The 21111-nt window shown below is 42.3% G+C and overlaps 1 protein-coding gene across 9 annotated transcripts in view; it reads left to right on the forward strand.

Moving 5' to 3' along the window:
* Positions 1–21111, forward strand: part of LOC133409169 (IQ motif and SEC7 domain-containing protein 1-like) — a 129339-nt gene that overhangs the window by 85999 nt on the left and 22229 nt on the right. Inside the window, exon 1 of one of the 9 annotated variants that reach the window (XM_061688868.1) lies at positions 17096–17459. The exons of the other annotated variants lie outside the window; for them this stretch is intronic. Within the exon in view, the coding sequence (XP_061544852.1) occupies positions 17395–17459 (65 nt within the window). The 5' untranslated portion in view covers positions 17096–17394. Of the gene's footprint in view, positions 1–17095; positions 17460–21111 lie in introns of those variants that run through there. 9 annotated transcript variants of the gene reach the window in all.

Below are 21111 nucleotides of genomic sequence, written 5' to 3' on the forward strand. Positions count from 1 at the left end.
GCATATACTGGCCACTCATGCCAGAGTAGCATCTGCTCCATTTGCACACTGATTGAGGAGTATCTGTAACATTTGCACAACCGACATTGTCCCAGATGATCGCACTACTCGTCACTTTAAACCGCATACACTCCTTGAAGTCTCAGCGCCCTTTGCACAATGGTCATTGCACCGGACTATTGCAATATTAGTCGTTCGAACTGCTCTAAGTGCTAGAGGACTCTGCATCTTTTTGCACAATTGTTTTTTGTCAATGTCTTTATGTCCCCAAAGTGTTCTGTAAATTGACTGTTTGTTGTACTAGAGCGGCTCCAACTACCGGAGACAAATTCCTTGTGTGTTTTGGACATACTTGGCAAATAAAGATGATTCTGATTCTGATTCTGATCAGACGCATCGGCTTCTACCACAAACTGCTGTTTGAGATATGGCAAAGTGAGGATGGGAGCGGAGTTAAAGCTCGATTTAAGTTTCTGAAAAGCTGCCTGACAAAGTGGGTTCCATACAAAAGGTTTGTGTGGCGAGGTAAGATCACGCAAAGGCGAGGCTATAGAACTGAAATTTCTAATGAACTTTCTGTAGAAATTAGCGAACCCTAAGAACCTTTGTACGTCTTTGCGTGATGTGGGAGTGGGCCAATTAGTCACGGCATCAACTTTGCAAGGGTCCATTTTGATTTCACCTGGAGCCACCACGAACCCCAGAAAAGAAACGGACGCCTTGTGGAACTCACATTTCTCAGCCTTGAGATATAGTTCATTCTGCAGTAACTGCTGCAACACAGAGCGGACATGAATGATGTGAGTCTCCTCATCCGGGGAGAATATCAAAATATCATCCAAATATACAAAAACGTATACATTCAACATGTCACGCAGGACATCATTGACAAGCTCTGGAACACAGCTGGAGCGTTAGTTAGTCCAAAAGGCATCACCAAATATTCGTATATGTCCCGTTGGTGTGTTGAATGCTGTTTTCCATTCATCCCCCTCCCTTATCCTGACTAGATGATATGCATTTCTTAAGTCTAGTTTGGTGAAAACCTTGGCTACCTCCAGGAATTCAAAGGCGGTCGAGATGAGAGGAAGAGGGTACACCTTTTTCACAGTTATGTCGTTGAGACCCCGGTAATCGATACAGGGTCGCAGAGTCTTGTCCTTCTTGCCCACAAAGAAAAATCCGGCTCCCGCAGGGGATGAAGATGGGCGAATAATCCCGGCTGCCAATGATTCATCCACATACTCCTTCATAGCCTTGTGTTCCGGTCCTGAAAGAGAGAACAACCCCCATCGTGGAGGTGTGGTTCCAGGCAGCAAGTCAACTGCACAGTCATACGGTCTGTGGGGCGGAAGGGATTTGGCCTTAGACATGGAAAACATTTCTTTAATGTCCTGGTAACAGGTGGGCACTTGAGATAAGTCAGGATCCCCAGATGGGGTCTGTGAATTTTCATTTGAAACATAGCCCTAAACATCACATGGAGGCTTGAAACAGTTCTGGGTGAAATTGCTGCCCCATGACATAACCTGCCCAGAGGACCAGTCAATGTGGGCGTTATGCAAGTTCAACCATGGGTTCCCTAAAATAAGGTCATGATTCATGGCGTCAAAAACATGAAAACTAATGCGTTTCGAGTGAGAATCAGGAAATGTCAATGTGAGTGTTTGGGTGCGGTGAGTGATCTTGCCCATAAAACTGCTGTCTGCAGCATAGGTGCTGCGGTGGCGTTTTATTTGAAAGGTTCTAAGGTGCATCCGTCTAACGAGGAGGGAGTTGAGTAAGTTTGCGTCAGAACCAGAGTCAATTAATACACGTATGAATTTCTTGATCAGAAGAGCATAGTGTCACTTTAGGAAGAACCCGGGTAGGGTCTTCCTTAATGAAATTTAGACTCACCGCTCCCGTGCCCTTGCTACCGGCAACCTTGATGTGACAGTTGTTCACGGAATGACCCAACTGCCCGCAGTAGAAGCACCGCCCTTCCCTCAACCAGCGTTGAAGTTCATCAGGGGAGAGACGGAACCTGCCCAGTGGCATAGGTTCATTCATCCGTGGTGACGCTAGCCAGTGGATTGAGACCGGCAACAGGGGATCTGCCTCGGTTTGGCTGGTCACCGAGGCTCGTGCTCCAAATGCGCAGTGACGCAGCCCTCTGCCGAACTGCATCCAGCTTGCGATCCAAAAGCCTCTTGTCGATTTTTACGGCGAGAGTGATGAGAGTGTCCAAGTCGGTCGGCAGGTCTAGCGGGACCAAATGATCCTTGACGGCGGAGGATAGTCCTTGAAAAAAATGCATCGAGCAGTGCCCTTTTATTCCACTGACTCTCAGCTGCTAGAATGCGAAACTCAATCTCGTAATCTGACACCCTGTGTTTGCCTTGGTGTAAGGTGACAAGGGAGCAAGCTGCCTCACGATTTTGTGTGGAAAACAAAAAAATTTGCTCCATCGTCTTTACGAACAAAGCCCACGAATGACACACGGTGGAATTGCGGCTCCATTCAGCAGTAGTCCACGCCTCCGCATGACCAGTCAGGTGGGAAATGACGAAAGCGATTTTTGCCCGCTCGGTGGGGAAGGCAGCTGCCTGCAGCTTAAAGTGGAGTTTGCACTAAGTGATGAATGGCTTAATATTCCCAGAATTTCCAGAGAACCTCTCCGATTGAGAGAGCTGTGGCCAGACCGCAGCGGAGGTGGCAGGTGGCTGCATGGTAACTGCTTCACATGGAAACTTTGGTACTCTGGCGGTATTGGGTGTTGTGCCAACTGGTTCCTTCTTCTGAATCATTTTCATAAGAACTTCAAACTGTGAGGCCACCTGTCTCATCATAGTGTCCTGATGCTCTGACAGTCCCTCTCGATGAAGGTGGAGGGCAGCAAGCTGCTCATCCTGCTTCGAGCGGCATTGACCCTGCGCTTGAAGGGCGTTGCGCACCGGATCTGAGTCTGCTGGGTCCATGTTATGGCCAGTTCGTTCTGTCATGAACGGAACAGAGGACAGGACTCAAAAATGCACGACTCCAAAACAAATGGACAGTTTCAAAAAGAGAGGTTTAATATACGGGCAGAGGTCGGTACACAGGCAGGCAATCCAAAAATGGCAACAGTATCCAAAAACATGAGGCAAAAAGGCGAGGTCGATAATCGGAACAGGGTCTAGTCTTCCTGTGAGTCTTTGACGTGGAAACAAGGAGGTGGTGGATTCAAGGGCAGAGGACAGCCTCAAGGTGTGAAAATCTCCTCAGCCTGTTTTTTTGGTTAGCGTCCGATGTTAATGTGTGTCCCACAGCGGGAACAATCTGCTTTTCTTGTAAAAGAGGTTTGAAAGTTAGTCGTAAAATTGTCTCAACTGTTAATGGCCACCTGGTCAATCGATTTCATTAGCTACACTCTGAGGAAGTCAAGGGCAGAGAGCTAAGAAATTAAACAGCCACATAAATGAACAACACTGTGAGACAAGACAAAATGAGGCAGAGAGGGAGTTGCAAGGGGGGAAGCTCAGAAACTCCTGCATCCTCTCAGAGCCATTTTAGAGATTCAAGGTTCATGAATCTGATATAGCACCATTACACCTGACCCTGTAATGAGAGCGTTTTAATGTTTAATTGTGCTCACTCACAGAAAGGCGGTTCTTGAAAAATTCGGAGTACCACTCTAATTTATCTGATACGAATCCGTACTATCAAACTCAGACATGTTTCTTTAAAGGTCCTGCATTTTGGCTATTTAGACCTTCGTAGAGTGACTAACATCCATCCATTTTCTGAGCCGCTTCTCCTCACTAGGGTCGCGGGCGTGCTGGAGCCTATCTCAGCTGTCATCGGGCAGGAGGCGGGGTACACCCTGAACTGGTTGCCAGCCAATCGCAGGGCACATACAAACAAACAACCATTCACATTCACGGTCACACCTACGGGCAATTTAGAGTCACCAATTAATGCATGTTTTTGGGATGTGGGAGGAAACCGGAGTGCCCGGAGAAAACCCATGTAGGCACAGGGAGAACATGCAAACTCCACACAGGCGGGGCCGGGGATTGAACCCGGGTCCACAGAACTGTGAAACTGATGCTCTAACCAGTCGTCCACCGTGCCGCTGACTAACATTAACTTAGTATATAAGTGTCAATTTAATTAAAAAAAAACAAACAACAAAAAACCTTGGTTTTGTCATACCAGTGTCCATAAAAGGCCCCTCTTACAGGTCCTTCTGTTTGACCCAGTTTAGTATCTGCTTTGTCCATATTTGGTTAAGACCGCCCCATTTCCCCTGATTGGTTGCCCCTGTGTAGGAGGCCCACTTGTGAGAGCACATGTGTTTGTTATGTTGATAGCTCTGGCTCTGGAGTGGAGAGGTAGGCGAAGATCTTTGCTAGTACTGTAGATAAGATCGAGAAATTTGAATGATATGATTTCAGCCCTCTTGGCAAAAAAACGTCTGGAACTCAGGAATGCGCGGATTATTTTAATTGAATTTTAATGTTTACTGAGGCACCATAGAGACAATATTACATCCCGAATACGAGAAAAAGTTGGTTTGGCAAAATATGTCCCCTTTAAGCGCTCCTGACTGGGGACAACTGGTCGGAGCCGGTCAATAAATGGCATTAGTATTAAATGCCACAACTACATCCGCATTATTTTGTTAGCGTTCGAATGCTTTTATGTTATATGACCACATCTCGTGTTGTTTTCCGTCTGTCATTGGATGGGTTCTGGTCGAGAGCTCATATTTCTCCCCCCTGGCACCATGTGTCCTGAAGAGTGTGGAAAAATAACACACACAATTGTTGACCTTGCAGAGCGGCTGCTGCACGCAGGCTCTGTGTGGACGTGTCCAACACTGAAACACATAAATTAAGGCAGCAGCTGAATAAATGAGCAGGAAGCTTTAAAGAATGGAAATAAAGCTCGGAGAGACACAGCTGACCCACAATAGAGAGTGAGGGCTCTGTATGAGGGGTGGGAGGTACTCCTATTTTCATTGACGTTTAGAAGAATGTGCTGATTAGTGCAGTACAAACCAGTCAAATGCTGCTGCTTCTTGTTAGTGCTACACAGTGTGTGTGTATCTCTGCTGTAACCACGGTCACCTTGGTCTACATTCAGACTGGTGGCAATTTGTCATCACAGCCGGGATCAGGTTGCACACTGTATGGTCCAACCAGGAGAGAGCTTAGTGGAGGTAGGTTGCCTGTCCGTGCGTGTGCGTGTGCACGTCCTTTGGGAGTTTTTAAGCAGTTCATTATGTTGTCTGACTGCTGTGCATATATAATTGGCAAGTTCATTTCTCTCTTCACATATCATTGTGAAGTTAAAGTACTATGGTGAAATACAATGTACTAATTTTTGCATAGGATTTCCCTGCATATTGCTTTAAAAAAAAAAATATATATATATATATATATATACATATATATATATATATATATATAGATATATATATATAGATATATATATATATATCATAATCATACTTTATGGGACGCTTTAGATTTTACAACACGAAAAACCAAAACACATTTTGAATAAATACCTCTGCATGCACTTATCAAGTTTAGTAAACAAGTATAACATGTAGCCGAAACCTTTCTACAGCACCTCACTTTTAGTGCTTTTTGTGCCTTTTCGTGACTCCACAACAATATACTGTGCAGTATCTTTGTGATTCTATCATACAAATCCCCTGCCCAACATGTGAAGGAACCACTACGCCAAAACAGCAAAGTAGAGACAGTTTTGCTAAAACAGGAAGCTGGTGCTGCCTACAATAAACTAATCCATTATCGGTTAGGTTGTAATTTAATGGGCTAATTATAAAAAATCAGCAAAAAAAGCGAAAACGCGTGGTTATGTACAAATGTTATTTTCACACTTGCGCAAACTGTTACACCTTAGGACTAATAACATCCAACGCTGTAACACGTTATCACTGAGCTCTTCTCAATAGTGTCTCTCAGAACTGATCCGAACACATTCCTGCTGATTTTCCTACTCCTGTGAAGCATCCTGTTGACATATTTACAATGAAAACTGTAGCATGACCTATGATGACCACAGATCTGTTTGCACCAATTGTTTACAGAAATCTTTGGCCAACTGGACCTGCTCTCATTAAACCTTTTTACAGAATGGAGAGCTCAGCGAGGCAGTCACTAGAGCCAATTAGATGTAAAATGCGTGAGATGTGCATGCAAGCGTGCATGCATGCCCTCCCCTTTGGCTCATCTCTGTTCTGTGTTGACACTATATTCAACTCATTTCTGTTTTAGTTTTTCGATTGCAACGTGTGGGTTACAACAAATATAATTGACCTCTTGAAAGCTGAGTTACAGTTTGTTGAGTTTTAATTAGGCAGAACTCATTGAAATAAATATTATATTGGCTCTGATGTTAAGCAAAACAAATCCCTCTGTACTTATGTACGCTCTCGTGAGCACATTCTGCAAGGATAAATATCCTGTCAGGAAGATTTAAATGGCGTGCTGACTCGCTATATTCCCTGTGTGCTGTCCAATGCAGCATTTACAGTATGAGTACTGGTCGATTTTAATTGTTAAAAGTTCTAGTAAGACACTCAACCTTAGTGCTGCAAAGGAAGCCTACCTTCAATTGCATACAATGACTCTTCACAAGACCACAAGCGTGAATTGTTCTGACCAAACCAACATATTTTAGGCACATATTATTGTCCGGGTAATAATATTATATTTAGACATTTCTCGTGTGATTTTCATGTTAGCCGTAAAGCTTTAGCAGCAGACACTGCAAGCTAAATATATATATATACACGCAGTGGGTACGGAAAGTTTTCAGACCCCCTTAAATTTTTCACTCTGTTATATTGCAGCCATTTGTTAAAATCATTTAAGTTCATTTTTTTCCTCAATAATGTACACACAGCACCCCATATTGACAGAAAAAAAACGTAATTGTTGAAATCTTTGGTGATTTATTAAAAAAAAAAAACTGAAATATCACACAGCCATAAGTATTCAGACCCTTAGCTGTGACACTCATATTTAACTCGGGTGCTGTCCATTTCTTCTGATCATCCTGGAGATGGTTCTAAACCTTCATTGGAGTCCAGCTGTGTTTGATTATACTGATTGCACTTGATTAGGAAAGCCACCCCCCTGTCTATATAAAACCTTACAGCTCACACTGCATGTCAGAGCAAATGAGAATCATGAGGTCAAAGGAACTGGAATCATTAGGTCAAAGGAACTGCCTGAAGAGCTCAGAGATAGAATTATGGCAAGGCACACATCTGGCCAAGGTTACAAAAACATTTCTGCTGCACTTTAGGTTCCTAAGAGCACAGTGTCCTCCATAATCCTTAAATGAAAGACGTTTGAGACGACCGGAACCCTTCCTAGAGTTGGCCGTCCGGGCAAACTGAGGAATTGGGGAAGAAGTGTCTTGGTGAGAGAGGTAAAGAAGAACCCAAAGATCACTGTGGCTGAGCTCCAGAGATGCAGTCGGGAGATGGGCAAATGTTCTAGAAAGCCAACCATCACTGCAGGCCTCCACCAGTCGGGGCTTTATGACGGAGTAGCTCGACGGAAGCCTCTCCTCAGTGCAAGACACATGAAAGCCCGCATGGAGTTTGCTATAAAACACCTGAAGAACTCCAAGATGGTGAGAAATAAGATTCTCTGGTCTAATGAGACCAAGATAAAAATTGTTGGCCTTAAGTCTAAGTGGCATGTGTGGAGAAAACCAGGCACTGCTCATCACCTGTCCAATACAGTCCCAACAGTGAAGCATGGTGGTGGCAGCATCATGCTGTGGGGGTGTTTTTCAGCTGCAGGGACAGGACGACTGCTTGCAATCGAAGGAAAGATGAATGCGGCCAAGTACAGGGATATCCTGGACGAAAACCTTCTCCAGATTGCTCAAAACCTCAGACTGGGCCGAAGGTTCACCTTCCAACAAGCCAATGACTCTAAGCACACAGCGAAAATAACGAAGGAGTGGCTTCAGAACAACTCAGTGACTGTTCTTGAATGGCCCAGTCAGAGCCCTGACTTAAACCCAATTGAGCATCTCTGGAAAGACATGAAAATGGCTGCCCACCAACGTTCACCATCCAACCTGACAGAACTGGAGAGGATCTGCAAGGAGGAATGGCAGACGATCCCCAAATCCAGGTGTGAAAAACTTGTTCCATCATTCCCAAAAAGACTCATGGCTGTATTAGCTCAAAAGGGTGCTTTTACTAAATACTGAGCAAAGGGTCTGAATGTTTATGGTTGATATTTCAGTTTTTCTTTAATAAATCTGCAAAAATTTCAACAATTCCGTTTTTTCCCGTCAATATGGAGTGCTGTGTTTACATTAATGTGGGAAAAAGATGAACTTAAATGATTTTAACAAATAGCTGCAATATAAAAAAGAGTAGAAAAATTTAAAGGGGTCTCAATACTTTCTGTACCCACTGTACACACACACACTACACACACACACGTACACACACACACGCACACGCACACAGAGTGGGGCAAAAAAGTATTTAGTCAGCCACCAATTGTGCAAGTTCTCCCACTTAAAAAGATGAGATAGGCCTATAATTTTTTAAGTTATACCTCACCTATGAGAGACAAAATGAGAAAACAAAATCCAGAAAATCACAATAACCTGCCTTTCGCCTGAAAATAGCTGGGATAGGCTCCAGCACTCCCGCGACCCTAGTGAGGATAAGTGGTACGGAAAATGGATGGATGGATAGTTTGTTATATATTTCTGAGAGAAAAGCTATTTGAAAACACCCCCCAAGTCCCACTTCTAAATAAATCAACTGACAAGAAAGCGACTTAATAAAAGTCGAACCTTCAACAAATTTGAGGCAAGCAGGTTAAAGGCAATATCACACTTTTCCCCACAAGTGCAGTATTGTTGACTCCAACTTTGTTGAGTGAATATGTAATATGTAGCTCATGTTCAAACATTTTAGAGTTCAAGCTGTCACTTCAGAAATCAGGGGAAATGGACGTCACCAAGAAGGAAAACATTTGCTTCTGTTGTAGATGGCCACATGGGTGTGAAAAATACGGCATACAACATTTTGATTGACAGCTGGTGTGTTTAGGATGCTTTCATACAATAACAGAATAAGGTCGATGTTCTGCACCCTTGAGTTGTTGCGCTTTATCAAGGTGAGAGAAATAACATGTCAGATATTTTTGACATCTGATCCATATTTAAAACCCAAAACCAGAGATTAATCCATACATTTCTCATACCGGTTATACTGTATGTTGTTAAACTTTGTAGAAATTGAACTGAAAATACAGTTCCAATACAATAAACCCATTCCCTGAGGAACTATCCTGCGGCCTCAGAGAGGGCAGGTGCTCTGATCAGTAACTGTATTGTCTGCAGATCAATGACGCAGCAGAGGCCAGGACTTTTCTTCCAGTCAATAATGCAGAAAGCTTTGTTGGAGCAATCAAATTGTTGCTCTACATATGGAGCAAGCAAATTGTTGCACTACATTCGAAACCTATTGCTCTTTAATGACAATTGCGGAGGTAGTTCATGACTGATTGTTGAGCTTACCTCGAGAGGGTTCGAGTCATTAGCCAAGTGGGTGCTTAAAAATTCCGATCAGCTTTGGTTTCATGGGAATTAAAAGAAAGCCAAAAAGCATTTGTTGCTCTCTGGTTGTTTGTCATAGAACTTGAATCTATGAATTGATGCAATTGAGTTGTTTGTTCCTGAGTGGACTTGTTCTCTTGTGAATAGTTGGTGCTGTCGCAAAGCAGTGCAGCAGCAAATAAAATAACCGACAAGGTTCTGCGTGACCCCTCATCAACAGGTTTATCTCCAGAAAAGGGGTCCTGAGTGTCTCCATGAGTCTGTAAAGTCCACCCTCACATCCTTCCTCTTTGCATATGTTGAAATATAAGACTTGCTGACTTGCACCAAGGAGGTCTTGTGGAAATGTGGAATGAATGGAACTTGCACACTCAGGATATCTCATTTAACTGGAATATGGGTCTGAATCCATTTCTCAGCACTTAGCTTGTGACCTGCACGAGAGGAGGCGTTCCTCCTCTTCCTGCTTTGTTGCTGTTCAAGAAGGTGGTGTGGGATGAGCGCTTTATCTCTCTTGATTTTACTCACCGAGGGGCGAAGAGTCCAACCATGAATGATACTTCGTTTTTTCTTTTTTTTTTGTAATTTCTAAACTCTGCCCTTCACTCGGGATGACAACAGTTCAGTCTGTAACATTTTGGGCTCCCTTGGGACTGGTTACAGGAAAGAGGCCAGGTCACTTACTTAACACTGCAGAGGTCCCCTTGAGCAAGAAACCACCTCACAAGGGTTCAGTGGTGTAACACAGTTGCACAGCCCCCTCACTCTGACCTTTCTCCTGAGAATGTACAAAGAATGGGACCTTTGCGATCTACATATTTGTAATGAATTAATCAATCTCCCAACCATCCATTTTTGTGAGCACATAAACACGAGAGCTGTGAATCAATAATTTACTCATTAATTCGGCTTCTTTTGTAAAGGTGCCGTCAACCGTGGCTTTCAATGAATATTTGAATGCAGCTGATGAAGTCTCTATTGCAGCAGTTTATTTCTCATGTAAATTGATCTTCAGTTTGGTTTTGGAATCTTATGACGTGAAATAAATCATGATACACACACACACACACACACATCAGAAAATTAAATTGTAGACCAGTAATTGCATCAGACCAGGGTAACCCAAGGGATACATTGAGTTCGCAGTTGTCCATCCATGGACACAGAGGTTTTATTTGAGCAGTACAAATAAGTAGCAACTGTTACAGTTATATTTAAATCGCATGTTGCGTTTGTTCCTGAGCTGATCTTGTCTTGTAACTTTTATGGTAAATATACATAGTAAAGTATAGATGTGCATAGTGCATATATTAAATAACTGGATGATGCCTGATTTGATAAATTGTGTTTGTCTAAATCAATGCATCTCAAATTAGAATAGTTTCTGGTGTTGTGGATGGACGCAATATTTTGGCTAGATAATAATGGCTGGAAAGCATATTCAGATGCGTATGCTAGATTTTCTACAGCAGCGGTTCATAAATCTTTTAGGTCTATGGGTCCCTTTTTTTCCATTTTTCCAAGGACCCCCCTCAACCATGTGCATCCCTAAATGGGATGAGAATTTTATTTAAATTTTTTTAACATTTGAACCTAAACATTAATGGCCTGTTAAAAGAACTTAACCACATGTAACTGAATTACATTCAATACTACCCATCATCACTAGATGACATGCACTTCTTTTACTAACAAAAGGGTTAGCATTTTAGTATGTATTTAAGTAATTTGATTAAAGAAAAAACCTTTTTTGAAACGTTGGATATGCCTGTATTGAGATCAGATATTCAAAATTCTAAACATACATTGCCAATCTATGCTCTTTTATTGGCAAAATGTTGTCCAGTTCTGATAAAACTGCTGCTATGGCAACATCCATGGTAATAGTGGTGGCCGGCATTCTTTATAGGCTTGCAAGCACTTCTTACAATACCCTTAACTACCACCTAATTTTCCTTTATTTAAACAGATTAAATAAAAACTAGTGAGGAGAAGCGGTACAGAAAATGGATGGATGGATGAATTACTAAAGGGTCTTTTTGGTGGCAATCACACTGACAATTTACAACTTTAATTTCCCTTGTAAATTTTATTTCTATTGCAGCCGTCCAGATTTGAGCCAATCATCTTAAAATATATTTTATACTGACTGATTTCATTTCTGTCATCTTAATGGAGTCATTAGGATGTAATTCATGATGTGCTTTCATTTTTAGAGGCGCAGAAACTGGAAGCAAAGTTTCTTTATGATTCTGGAATCACACAGTGACATCACACAGGCCAAGAGTGATGGCAGCCATTTGTGTGTTCTGACCAGACAGTAAATCTGACATCTTGTCAATTCTCCCGTGTAAGCCCTACTCTCTCCCCTGGTGCTGAATTGTTTGCATTGCCAAAGCGGACACATTGTCTCACACACAAAAGAAAATATAATATCTACAGGAACACACTGTAGATATGTTTAGTTCTTACTGGGAATGATGTGTGGTGACTAGAAATGAGTCTAGTCTGTCCCCAGACCAAATTGTGTTCGGGTTAGGTTTGGGGAGGTATCAATTGCCCACCACGATGCTATTAGTTTGGGGGAACAGAATGGTGTCTTTTTTGCTTGAAGAGCAAGCATCACAGGACGATGGAACAGCTGAGAATGGATCGTGATATTGAAATGTTTTCTACATAGTGCGTATTGCTTTCCTTTTGTGCTTACTCAGTTGCTATATATGTAAATGTTTGTTACATCTGGTGGTTGTCCACAATAGGTACAGAACTGTATCTTTCCACGACTGTGTGTGCAGTCAGTCAGCAGGGTTTCATAAATACGAGGCTGACTTTCATTAAACTTGTTTGAGACAAATACCTCATTGCAGTTTGAGTTGAAACTGATTTCTTTTTGTTGTTTTTTTTGCCGGGCTGATTTGTGCCTGAACTGGTGAGTACCAGTCTGCAATGTCCCTGAATAGAATGTCAGTAAAGATGTTACTGTAGTGAAAAAAAATTATACATAAGAAAGTCAATTAACTTGTCCCAAGACTCTTCACACTCGAGTAGGAATATCAGAGTGAGGGTCTTGAGTCAAAGTATTGTGACACAGAGCATGTGTGGGTTTCTGCCTTGCTGAAAGGCAGTGCTCTGGAAGTGAACTGGCTTCTCGCTAGCAACTTGTCCTTATTCTACTAGTCTAACCTGCAACCCACTGGCCCAAGGCCAAATTGACTGGCAGCTAGTACTTCCCCATAAGATTACAGGATGAAACTTGTCTCTAGTATCCCTTTCTGAGCTTGCGGGCCACAGCCGAGGGCTGTAACTAAAATCGACTCCTTAAAGATAGTGAGGAAACTGCAAATCATGTAATAAGTGTAGTGGCTTGCCTTATTGGTTTGAGTTTGCAATCTAATAAACTACTTTATACTTCTGCTGCAATGTAGTATTTGTTTGACATGGCGTTTGTTTCCTCAAAAGCACAGACATGTTTCTAAACATTTTTGAAAAAAAAAAAAAACTATTGTTCTGGGATTTCTGTCCCTTCAAGGGCCTGCACTTTCAGCCTCCACTCACTGCTCAATCAGCTGATTCCTTCATAAGCTGATGACCCACTTTTCCCCTCCACACATTCAATAGGATCAACTGATCCCTGCTCAGTCATCTTCATTGGAAAATATCATTGAGGGTGTCTCATTTACACTGCTGCCCACTCTCTGTGTACACCACATTGCAAACACATCAGCTAAATTTTTTTCCTGCCTTTTCTGTGTTAACCAATGTCAAATATGCAGTCATGAATTCCTGCTTGTATTGCGAGTGCTGCACTCCTCGGCATCTATAAGAATTTCCATGTATGTTGATTGAGGGGCAATGAACTCCCAGAATAGCCATACAGCCAAATAAATTTGCTACAGAATACTTGACCTTTTTTGAATATCGTGGTCTTGGCTGAACCATTATTGTGCTACATATTTTATACACAAGGTTTGTGTAAGCAGAATGAAACAGGTGGGATTCTCTAATTGCCTCAAATATATCCTTGCACCCAGGCCCACACAAATCCCAATCCCATCTCCCCTTCTGAAAAAAGCTTGTTTTACATCCTGGTTCCTTTGAGCCTGCAGCTATTATAAACATGCCTGACCCCAATGCTCCCAAATGACACCATTAGCCCCTGGACTAATGTCAGTCTTCCCAGTAGCTTGTAATATCATTTTCTGACCAATAAGTGGCACTGTCACTCCTGGAGGCCCCCATGAGTGCTTCCCATGGTCCGTTTTATCAGCCAATAGTGGCAGTGCCTGGCTCTTATATCCACCTCGGTTATTACTACCCACTGTGATCTCCATCACGTGTACAGACAAGGCTGATCTGACTGAAAACCACAGGAGATACTTGTATTGTTACTGTAGAAACAATACAATAACATGCTGATTTGATATAATTGCAGACACAAGTTTACATCAGCAGTTTATTCATGTGTTCTCTTACTCCTCACTGCATTGTTAATCTCACTCACAGAGTGTTTACCACATTGGGTCACCTCACACGGGCATATTTTTAGATCAGACAATTGTGCTGGAGAGTATTTCTGTGTCGGGGCATGGCTTTGGGCAATAAGCTTCAGAGTAACTGGCTAGCAAGTAAACTGAGAGGAAATTGTTGCAAAAGGACAAACAGTGCCGGCTCCTAATAATGGTAACAGTACACCATACATAACTTCCATGTTTTTTATAGAGTGAGACAGATCACATATGCATGCAATCAAGGGTACAGCTTTGCCATAAAATGAATTTTAGTGGATTGCAGAAACTAGAACACAAATGTGGTTAGGTTGTAATGTAAAACTCTGCTTTGTTCTCTTTGCGTACTCCCAATAAGGCCCACACAGGACAGATCACTGGCTGTCTGAATGTATATCCTTGAGTTGTTTCTATTCTTCACCCCACCTGGCTGGCATGTGTGTTTAGAATGTGAAGGAAACCAGAACCAAGCCAGTCAATCTCTGAATGAACATGCATAAAATAAAGATGGACGGTGTTTTGATGCTATTCGGGTGACATTTCTTCAATGTTGTTGGTTGGATGAAAGGATGCTTGTGTAAATTAAGTGGAATACCACACCAAAGTCTGGCTCTGTACACTTAATACTGCTTAGAAGAACCATCAACACAATAGAAAAAGTGGAAGAGCATAGAAGAACACAATATAAAAGAGTTGATGCATTGCACTTAACCTGTTTTAGAACCTGTTTCATCTATCAATGCGCATAATCTATCATCTGCATAAACTTAACAGACAAAACATGCTCAGCAGAGGCAACTCATCCTATAATTACTTATTTTTCAGTTCTATTTATAATACATATTTGCTACAGATACTTTTTTTGTAAAGAAATTATTTGTTCCCATGGAATAGAGTGATCTTTTTTCCACTTCTCTACAAAGTCGTCTGTATATGCTTTTGTATCAAACTATGACATCAGGCTGTTCTAATTGTTTCCAGACCAGGCAAAGGAAGAGTTTTTTGTTTCTTTGTACAGTTCTCAGTCTCAGAAGAAAACACAGATGATGTTAAACGGTGCATGATGTCACGTAGACTGTAGGCGACATACTAAAATCTTGTGACCAAAGTTTCCAGGAAGCTATCTGTTTCGATGTGCTATCCTTTTGTCTACTGTGTCGTTTTTAATTATTTGTAATGCACGGGAAAGTCTTTTTCTTTTTTTTCCCCGTCTTGATCGTAAAACATCTGTTTGTGTATAGCTGACCTCCATGTGCCTCTTTGACCTTGTGCCAAGTGCAATGCATCAAACTCAGAAATAAAAGGAGGACTTTAGAACTTGTAACGGGTGATGGAGTAGGAGCAGAAAAGCAGAGTGACCATATGTATTGCGTTGAAGAAATTGTGTTTTATGAGCAGTGAGAGGGCCTCTGCTTGGAATTTTCAATGACATCATGCCACAGTGGAGAAGCATGCAGGCTGAACCCAGGAGATGGAGTGGGCCTTCACCAGACGGCATGACTAGACGGAATCGTAACACAAGAGGATATGCAGAAGCGGCCAGAGAATTCCACTGGATTGGGTCCTAGAGTTGTCGTTAGCAATCTAGTACAAGTACAGTAGTTTTACCTTGGATTCTTAAAATTGGATAATTTTTCCTGAGCTCTCCAGACATAATTTTGCAAATCCGACCCTTGTGTGCCCCGCTGAAACATTTCTAACAGGCTCATGGCTTATAAATGTCAAAATGAGGCTCTGGGAGTTCTTATCTACTTCCCAAACAAATAAACGTTGCTGCTTCTCTGATCCCAACGGTCTTTTAGGAAAACAACGCCTGCACTGAGACCACTATCATGACGCAGATATTTGGAAATCATTATTGAATAACCTGTTCCGCTAAAGCGTCATCTTAAACAGATTTTGTTCCCTAATGGGTCTGTTTTGTTTACGGGCACTCAAGAGAAAAGAGATTTTTGTTGTGAGAGTGGAACGGTTGCATGATAAGTGAGATCTGTAAGTTGAGTCTTCGGGGCTTTAGCATTAGCAGCTGTAGGCACAAGTGAGCAGGGCTGAGATCCCAAACCAAAATAGATCGCTCGTCCAGTAGTGCACATCATCGCGCTGCGTGAGTCGCACATTCATCATTGACTCCTTTGACTAACCTGCTCTGTCTTCCTGCCTGCTTCTAATTAAAGGACACTGGCATCTTTCAGTATGGTCTGTCTGTTGCTATAAACTACTCCTTCTAGTTTCCCGTGTCTGTTGTCATTAGACTGAAAATACCTTTAACTGGGGGCAGTTTAGCCCAACCCCCTTCTCTCAGAGGGGTGATTAGTCTTCGCCTCTGTCTCCAAAATAGACTCTGTTGAGGGTTCAACTGTGAGCGTGAAGGTGGATGGAAGTAATTGGGATATTTGCAGAGATGCATGCCGTGGTTTTCTTCACGGATATCATCTGTGAAATTGGTAAAATAAAGAAAGACTAATGTTGAGGATGCTACTCTAATCATATTTAGTATTTTGCCGATGAAAGAGAGAATCCACTCTAGTTCTTAGTTCACGTCACTCCACAGCCTTGAGAGGCTCTATTATTAGAAGTGCTCTCTTCAATCTCTACTCACTAAAAGATCAGCTAACAGAACATTTGTCACAGCATGCCTTCATACAGTTCCTTTCCTGTTTATCTACTGCACTCATTTGTTACAAAGTAACTGTCCCTCCTCCAACTTTAGTCTGTTCTCTTTTTTTAAGTTTTCGATTCTCTGATAACACTCCGGAAAAATGTGATTTTCTTACATCCTCTGCCTCGGGGTCAGTTGTGTGTCCCTTCCCTTCAGGATGAGTGTTTGACAAGTTTTTTTTTTTTTTCCATCCTCTTCTTTCTCTTTTTACCCAGCTACACTAACCCTCCACCCCTTGTCCCCCTCGTCACACCCCGCCCTCTTCCATAGCGCTCAGGGTCTGGCAAAAACCCATACTCCCCGGTGGCCAAGCCTCCGCCCCCCTCATACTCCTTGCAGACTAGAACACAGAGGAAGAAAGAGCTAACGAAAAACGCTCCACTTGTCTGTCAGAGATTATAGACTGCCACTTAGCACTGACCATGGCCGACTACCTTCAACTGGGAGCATTTTTTGCCAAAACAAGTGATGGCTCTTACCGCACGGCGCGTGGCGATACAACCAACAATAGCAGATGGCACTTTGGAGATGAGTTTGTCCATTAGAGAGCACTTCTAGGTATCAGTAAGGACAGTTAAGACCGAGGGGACCACTGATGTTTGGTGGTGTGCCTTGCTAGTGGTGGCCAGTATGTGGTGTTTGCAGTGTAACTCTGAGAAGACTCAGTCCCTGCTGGAACTGGAGCTGAATGGCTGGTAAGACTAATAGGAGAGTTTCAAATGGGAGCATGTTTGTTTTTAGTCTGCTTGTGGTGTATGTGGGGGTGAGAGGAGGAAGGGCAAGGGGCGAACGCATGACTGTTTTGTCGTTGGATGAGGTTGAGTTTGTAAAGCTCTGTTGAACAGTAGAGATCTGTCCTGTGTGTGTCCACTCAAATTATGCACTTATTTCCCCATAATCCTAATTCAAAGTTTACCAGTGTTTGGCTTTTGTTAATAAAGTGCCAGTGCACTGTCAATGGTCTTTCATAGTCACTTTGTCATCATGGTGTGTTTCTTCTCACTGTACTGACTCCATCTGTGAAGTTGTGGATTGTTCTCCCCGCATGAAGGGCATAACTGTGGTGTGTTGTGGCCCTCCTGCTTCCTGGAAATGACTGTGTGCTTTTTTTAAATAGCCGGATCCTCAAGGGCAGGTGTTGAGTGCACACATGAGGATGGTTTGATCATTCCACACTGGAAGATAATGACATCGACTCTCTACTGTTGTTGTTGTTGAGTCTTGACAGGAGGGAGGAGGAGGCCTGCCTTGATTCAGACAGAATGAGGTCTGGAAGTTAACAAGGGAGTCATATTGATTTGTGATTACTTTAAGTACTGGAAGAACACCCCACATTTCACACTCAGTCACATTTTCTGTCGTTGTTTCAAGCAGCGTTGAAATACCTATACTCGGCTAATTTTAGGTTTTGTCAACAAGTCCAGTGGAACCCCAGATATTCATGGTTCGGCATTCGCAAATTCACCTATTTGCGGATTGTTTTGGGGAACCTGTCCTCTGTTATTTGCCGAAAACCTGCCTATTCGGTATTCAAAATTTTAAATAACATGTCGCTCCAACAAACAAACCCTCCGTGTGGGTGCGCAGTATCGTGTTTATTTATGTCATGCTGTAAACCTAGCGCTATTGTTTTGCCAGCCGCAGTGGGATTAACCAGACAGCATGACCACAACACTGAACTCCCTTTGTAGATGAAAAGATCTGCATTTTACCATCAGCACTTCAATGTCTGCTGAGCAGTATTTCTCCATTACATCCATCCATTGAACATCTGCACACAAACTTTGAAGCTTGATGGCTGAGTCTGGCATGTTGTTAGTGGTCCATAGCTATAACCTTTACCTTAGCATGTAACCCGCCTCTTGCAGCCACTATGCAGCCTTGGTTACATCGGCTAACAGCTACTTTACCAACTCGGACTTATGCTTCACATGCCAAATAATCCTCAGAAGTGCTTGAGCCGCTCATGGGAGTAACAATTTTGTCAAAGGATACACAACATTCCTGATAGTAACCATCTGGGTTTGGTGAGGTCCTGGCTTAGCAGAAAGTTACTGTTCAGGAGATAATTTCTCTGTCGTATGTTACATTTGAGTGTGTGGTGCAATACTGTCAAACTTTCAATTTGAAAGCCTGACTTTACCAGCTACAGGATGTTTTGCACTGACCGAGTATTTGCCGAGCGGACCCGAAGGACATGTTGCCATGTGTGTTGTGAATAAAAGCTTACATTTTGGTAGGGCTGCACAATTAATTGAATTTGAATCATGATCGCGATTTTGGCTGCCACGATTAAATGAGACTGATCGTCTGCAATTTTTTTACATTTAAAATGTGGGCACTGCTGCTGCATGAAAAGTGCTTCATTTGCAGCAGTGCCCGCAACCTAGTCAGCCAGCCATCGGGGGGCGAATGCATGGTGTAACGGCTACATTAAGCTCGGGCAATGCGATTGGCTGGTGACCAGTTCAGGGTGTACGCCGCCTCTCGCCCAGTTAGCAGGGATAGGCTCCAGCACGCCTGCAATCCTAGGATGAGCGGTACGGAGAATGGATGGATGGATGGACTGCGCTCCTGTGCCAGCTTCAAAATAAAAGGCTAAAATGACATTGATGTCAAATGTACTAATATATGAAGCTTTTACTTTGAAGTTGGACCTCTCAGCACGTTGGAAGAGCGGTTTCATGTCACGGTAAGACACTATTAACAATCGTTTTATCGGCTGCCTTGACTTCAACTTTTCGGCTGGCCTGACCGCAATGAAAAAACCCCGGGGGTAAATCACAACTGTCGTGTTCTTTGCAGTTTGTGATGATGCAAGACTGACCAATGGTCAAGCAGAACAACGGCGACGTACTGTCCTTGACAAGTCACTATATTGACGACGGATATTTTCAAATGAAAAGTCGGTGTTCGCAGCCTCATGTTATTGGCTTCTCTGCATTTACTGTATTCGCTTCTATTAAGTTACAATTCGTGATTGCACTTTGTAATACCACATTTATTCAATTAGCCCTTGCTAAAGTAGAATTTTTTTGGGTCCATTTATTTTTTTTATTATTATCTAACATTTATTCTTGTTTAAAGATTCATTTTGAACTGAAAACTGTTGCATATTGTTTGTTAAAAAGTAGTGCAATAAAAATTGGGCTTTACATGATCAGGATTTTTGGGGCCGATCACTGATCAGCGAGTTCAAAATATACGATCACCGATCCGATCACAAGATGGAGCAATGTGTCTATTTAAATGACTTATTCATTTACTGTATATACTTGTGTACTGTATACTGAGTATCTTCGAAGTATTCTCTATTCAGGTCATGTATCACTCAGTTCAAACCAGCATAACATAACAAAAATAATGGGTGCTAACTTACTGTAATTAAATTACTTTATTGTAATTAAATTACTTCAGACATACCAAAACTGTAGAGCATGATTCGACAGAACCCCAGCATGTTTACATACAACCATTAGTGCTAGCACTAGCTTGCTATGCCACATAACGTTTTAAAAGTATGGGAATATACCTCAACGTATCCTTGAATTAAAGTCCTCTCCCAAGCACCGGTGACCACCAGCACACGTTTTTCCCCATTTTGTTCTTATAATACACACGACGCGATCCATTGTTGTTGTCGTCGCCATGGTAACGAATGTATCCGGTCGCATTTGAGTTGACAAGATGAAGCCCAGTGATTGTAAAAGACGGGATGCGGTGGTATCGGAATACAAGATTTTATTGCAGTAGTCTGATATAGTGCAATCGTGAAAGTCCAAATTTGTCTTGTAGTCTGATCCAGGCATTATGTGTTGTCTGTCTCAGAAGTGTTTGTTGTCTGTCACACACGGCAACATTATTATTATTTTAAATAACTTTATTGACGGTCAGCTATTTACAGTACTACGCCAAAAGACACGTGACAAGGCTAAAAATAAACTAGCTTTTGGATTCAAATATACTGTACACTGTGGCGACGCGGAGCTGATCAATAACATCATTGAGCGGATCGGCAAATTATGACATTAAAGCCGATCAGACGATCAGTATAAAATGCTAATTATCGGCCGATACCGATCAAGCCGATCAGATCGCTGTAAAGTCTAATGAAAATAGATTTTTCCTAACATGAGGAATAATCGTGATCAATAATCGTGATTACAATATTCATCAAAAAAATCATGATTATTATTTTGTACATAATCGTGCAGCCCTACATTGTGGAGTACACCTTACAGTTTGATTGAACCCCTTAATACACAACACGACAGAGCGCAAGCAATGAACTCCAGATACACATAACAGCAGCAAGATAAACAAGAACAAAAGTTGGTGTCGGGATGA

The sequence above is a fragment of the Phycodurus eques genome, chromosome 1, assembly GCF_024500275.1.
Source record: "Phycodurus eques isolate BA_2022a chromosome 1, UOR_Pequ_1.1, whole genome shotgun sequence".
In the NCBI taxonomy this organism is placed as follows: Eukaryota; Metazoa; Chordata; class Actinopteri; order Syngnathiformes; family Syngnathidae; genus Phycodurus; species Phycodurus eques.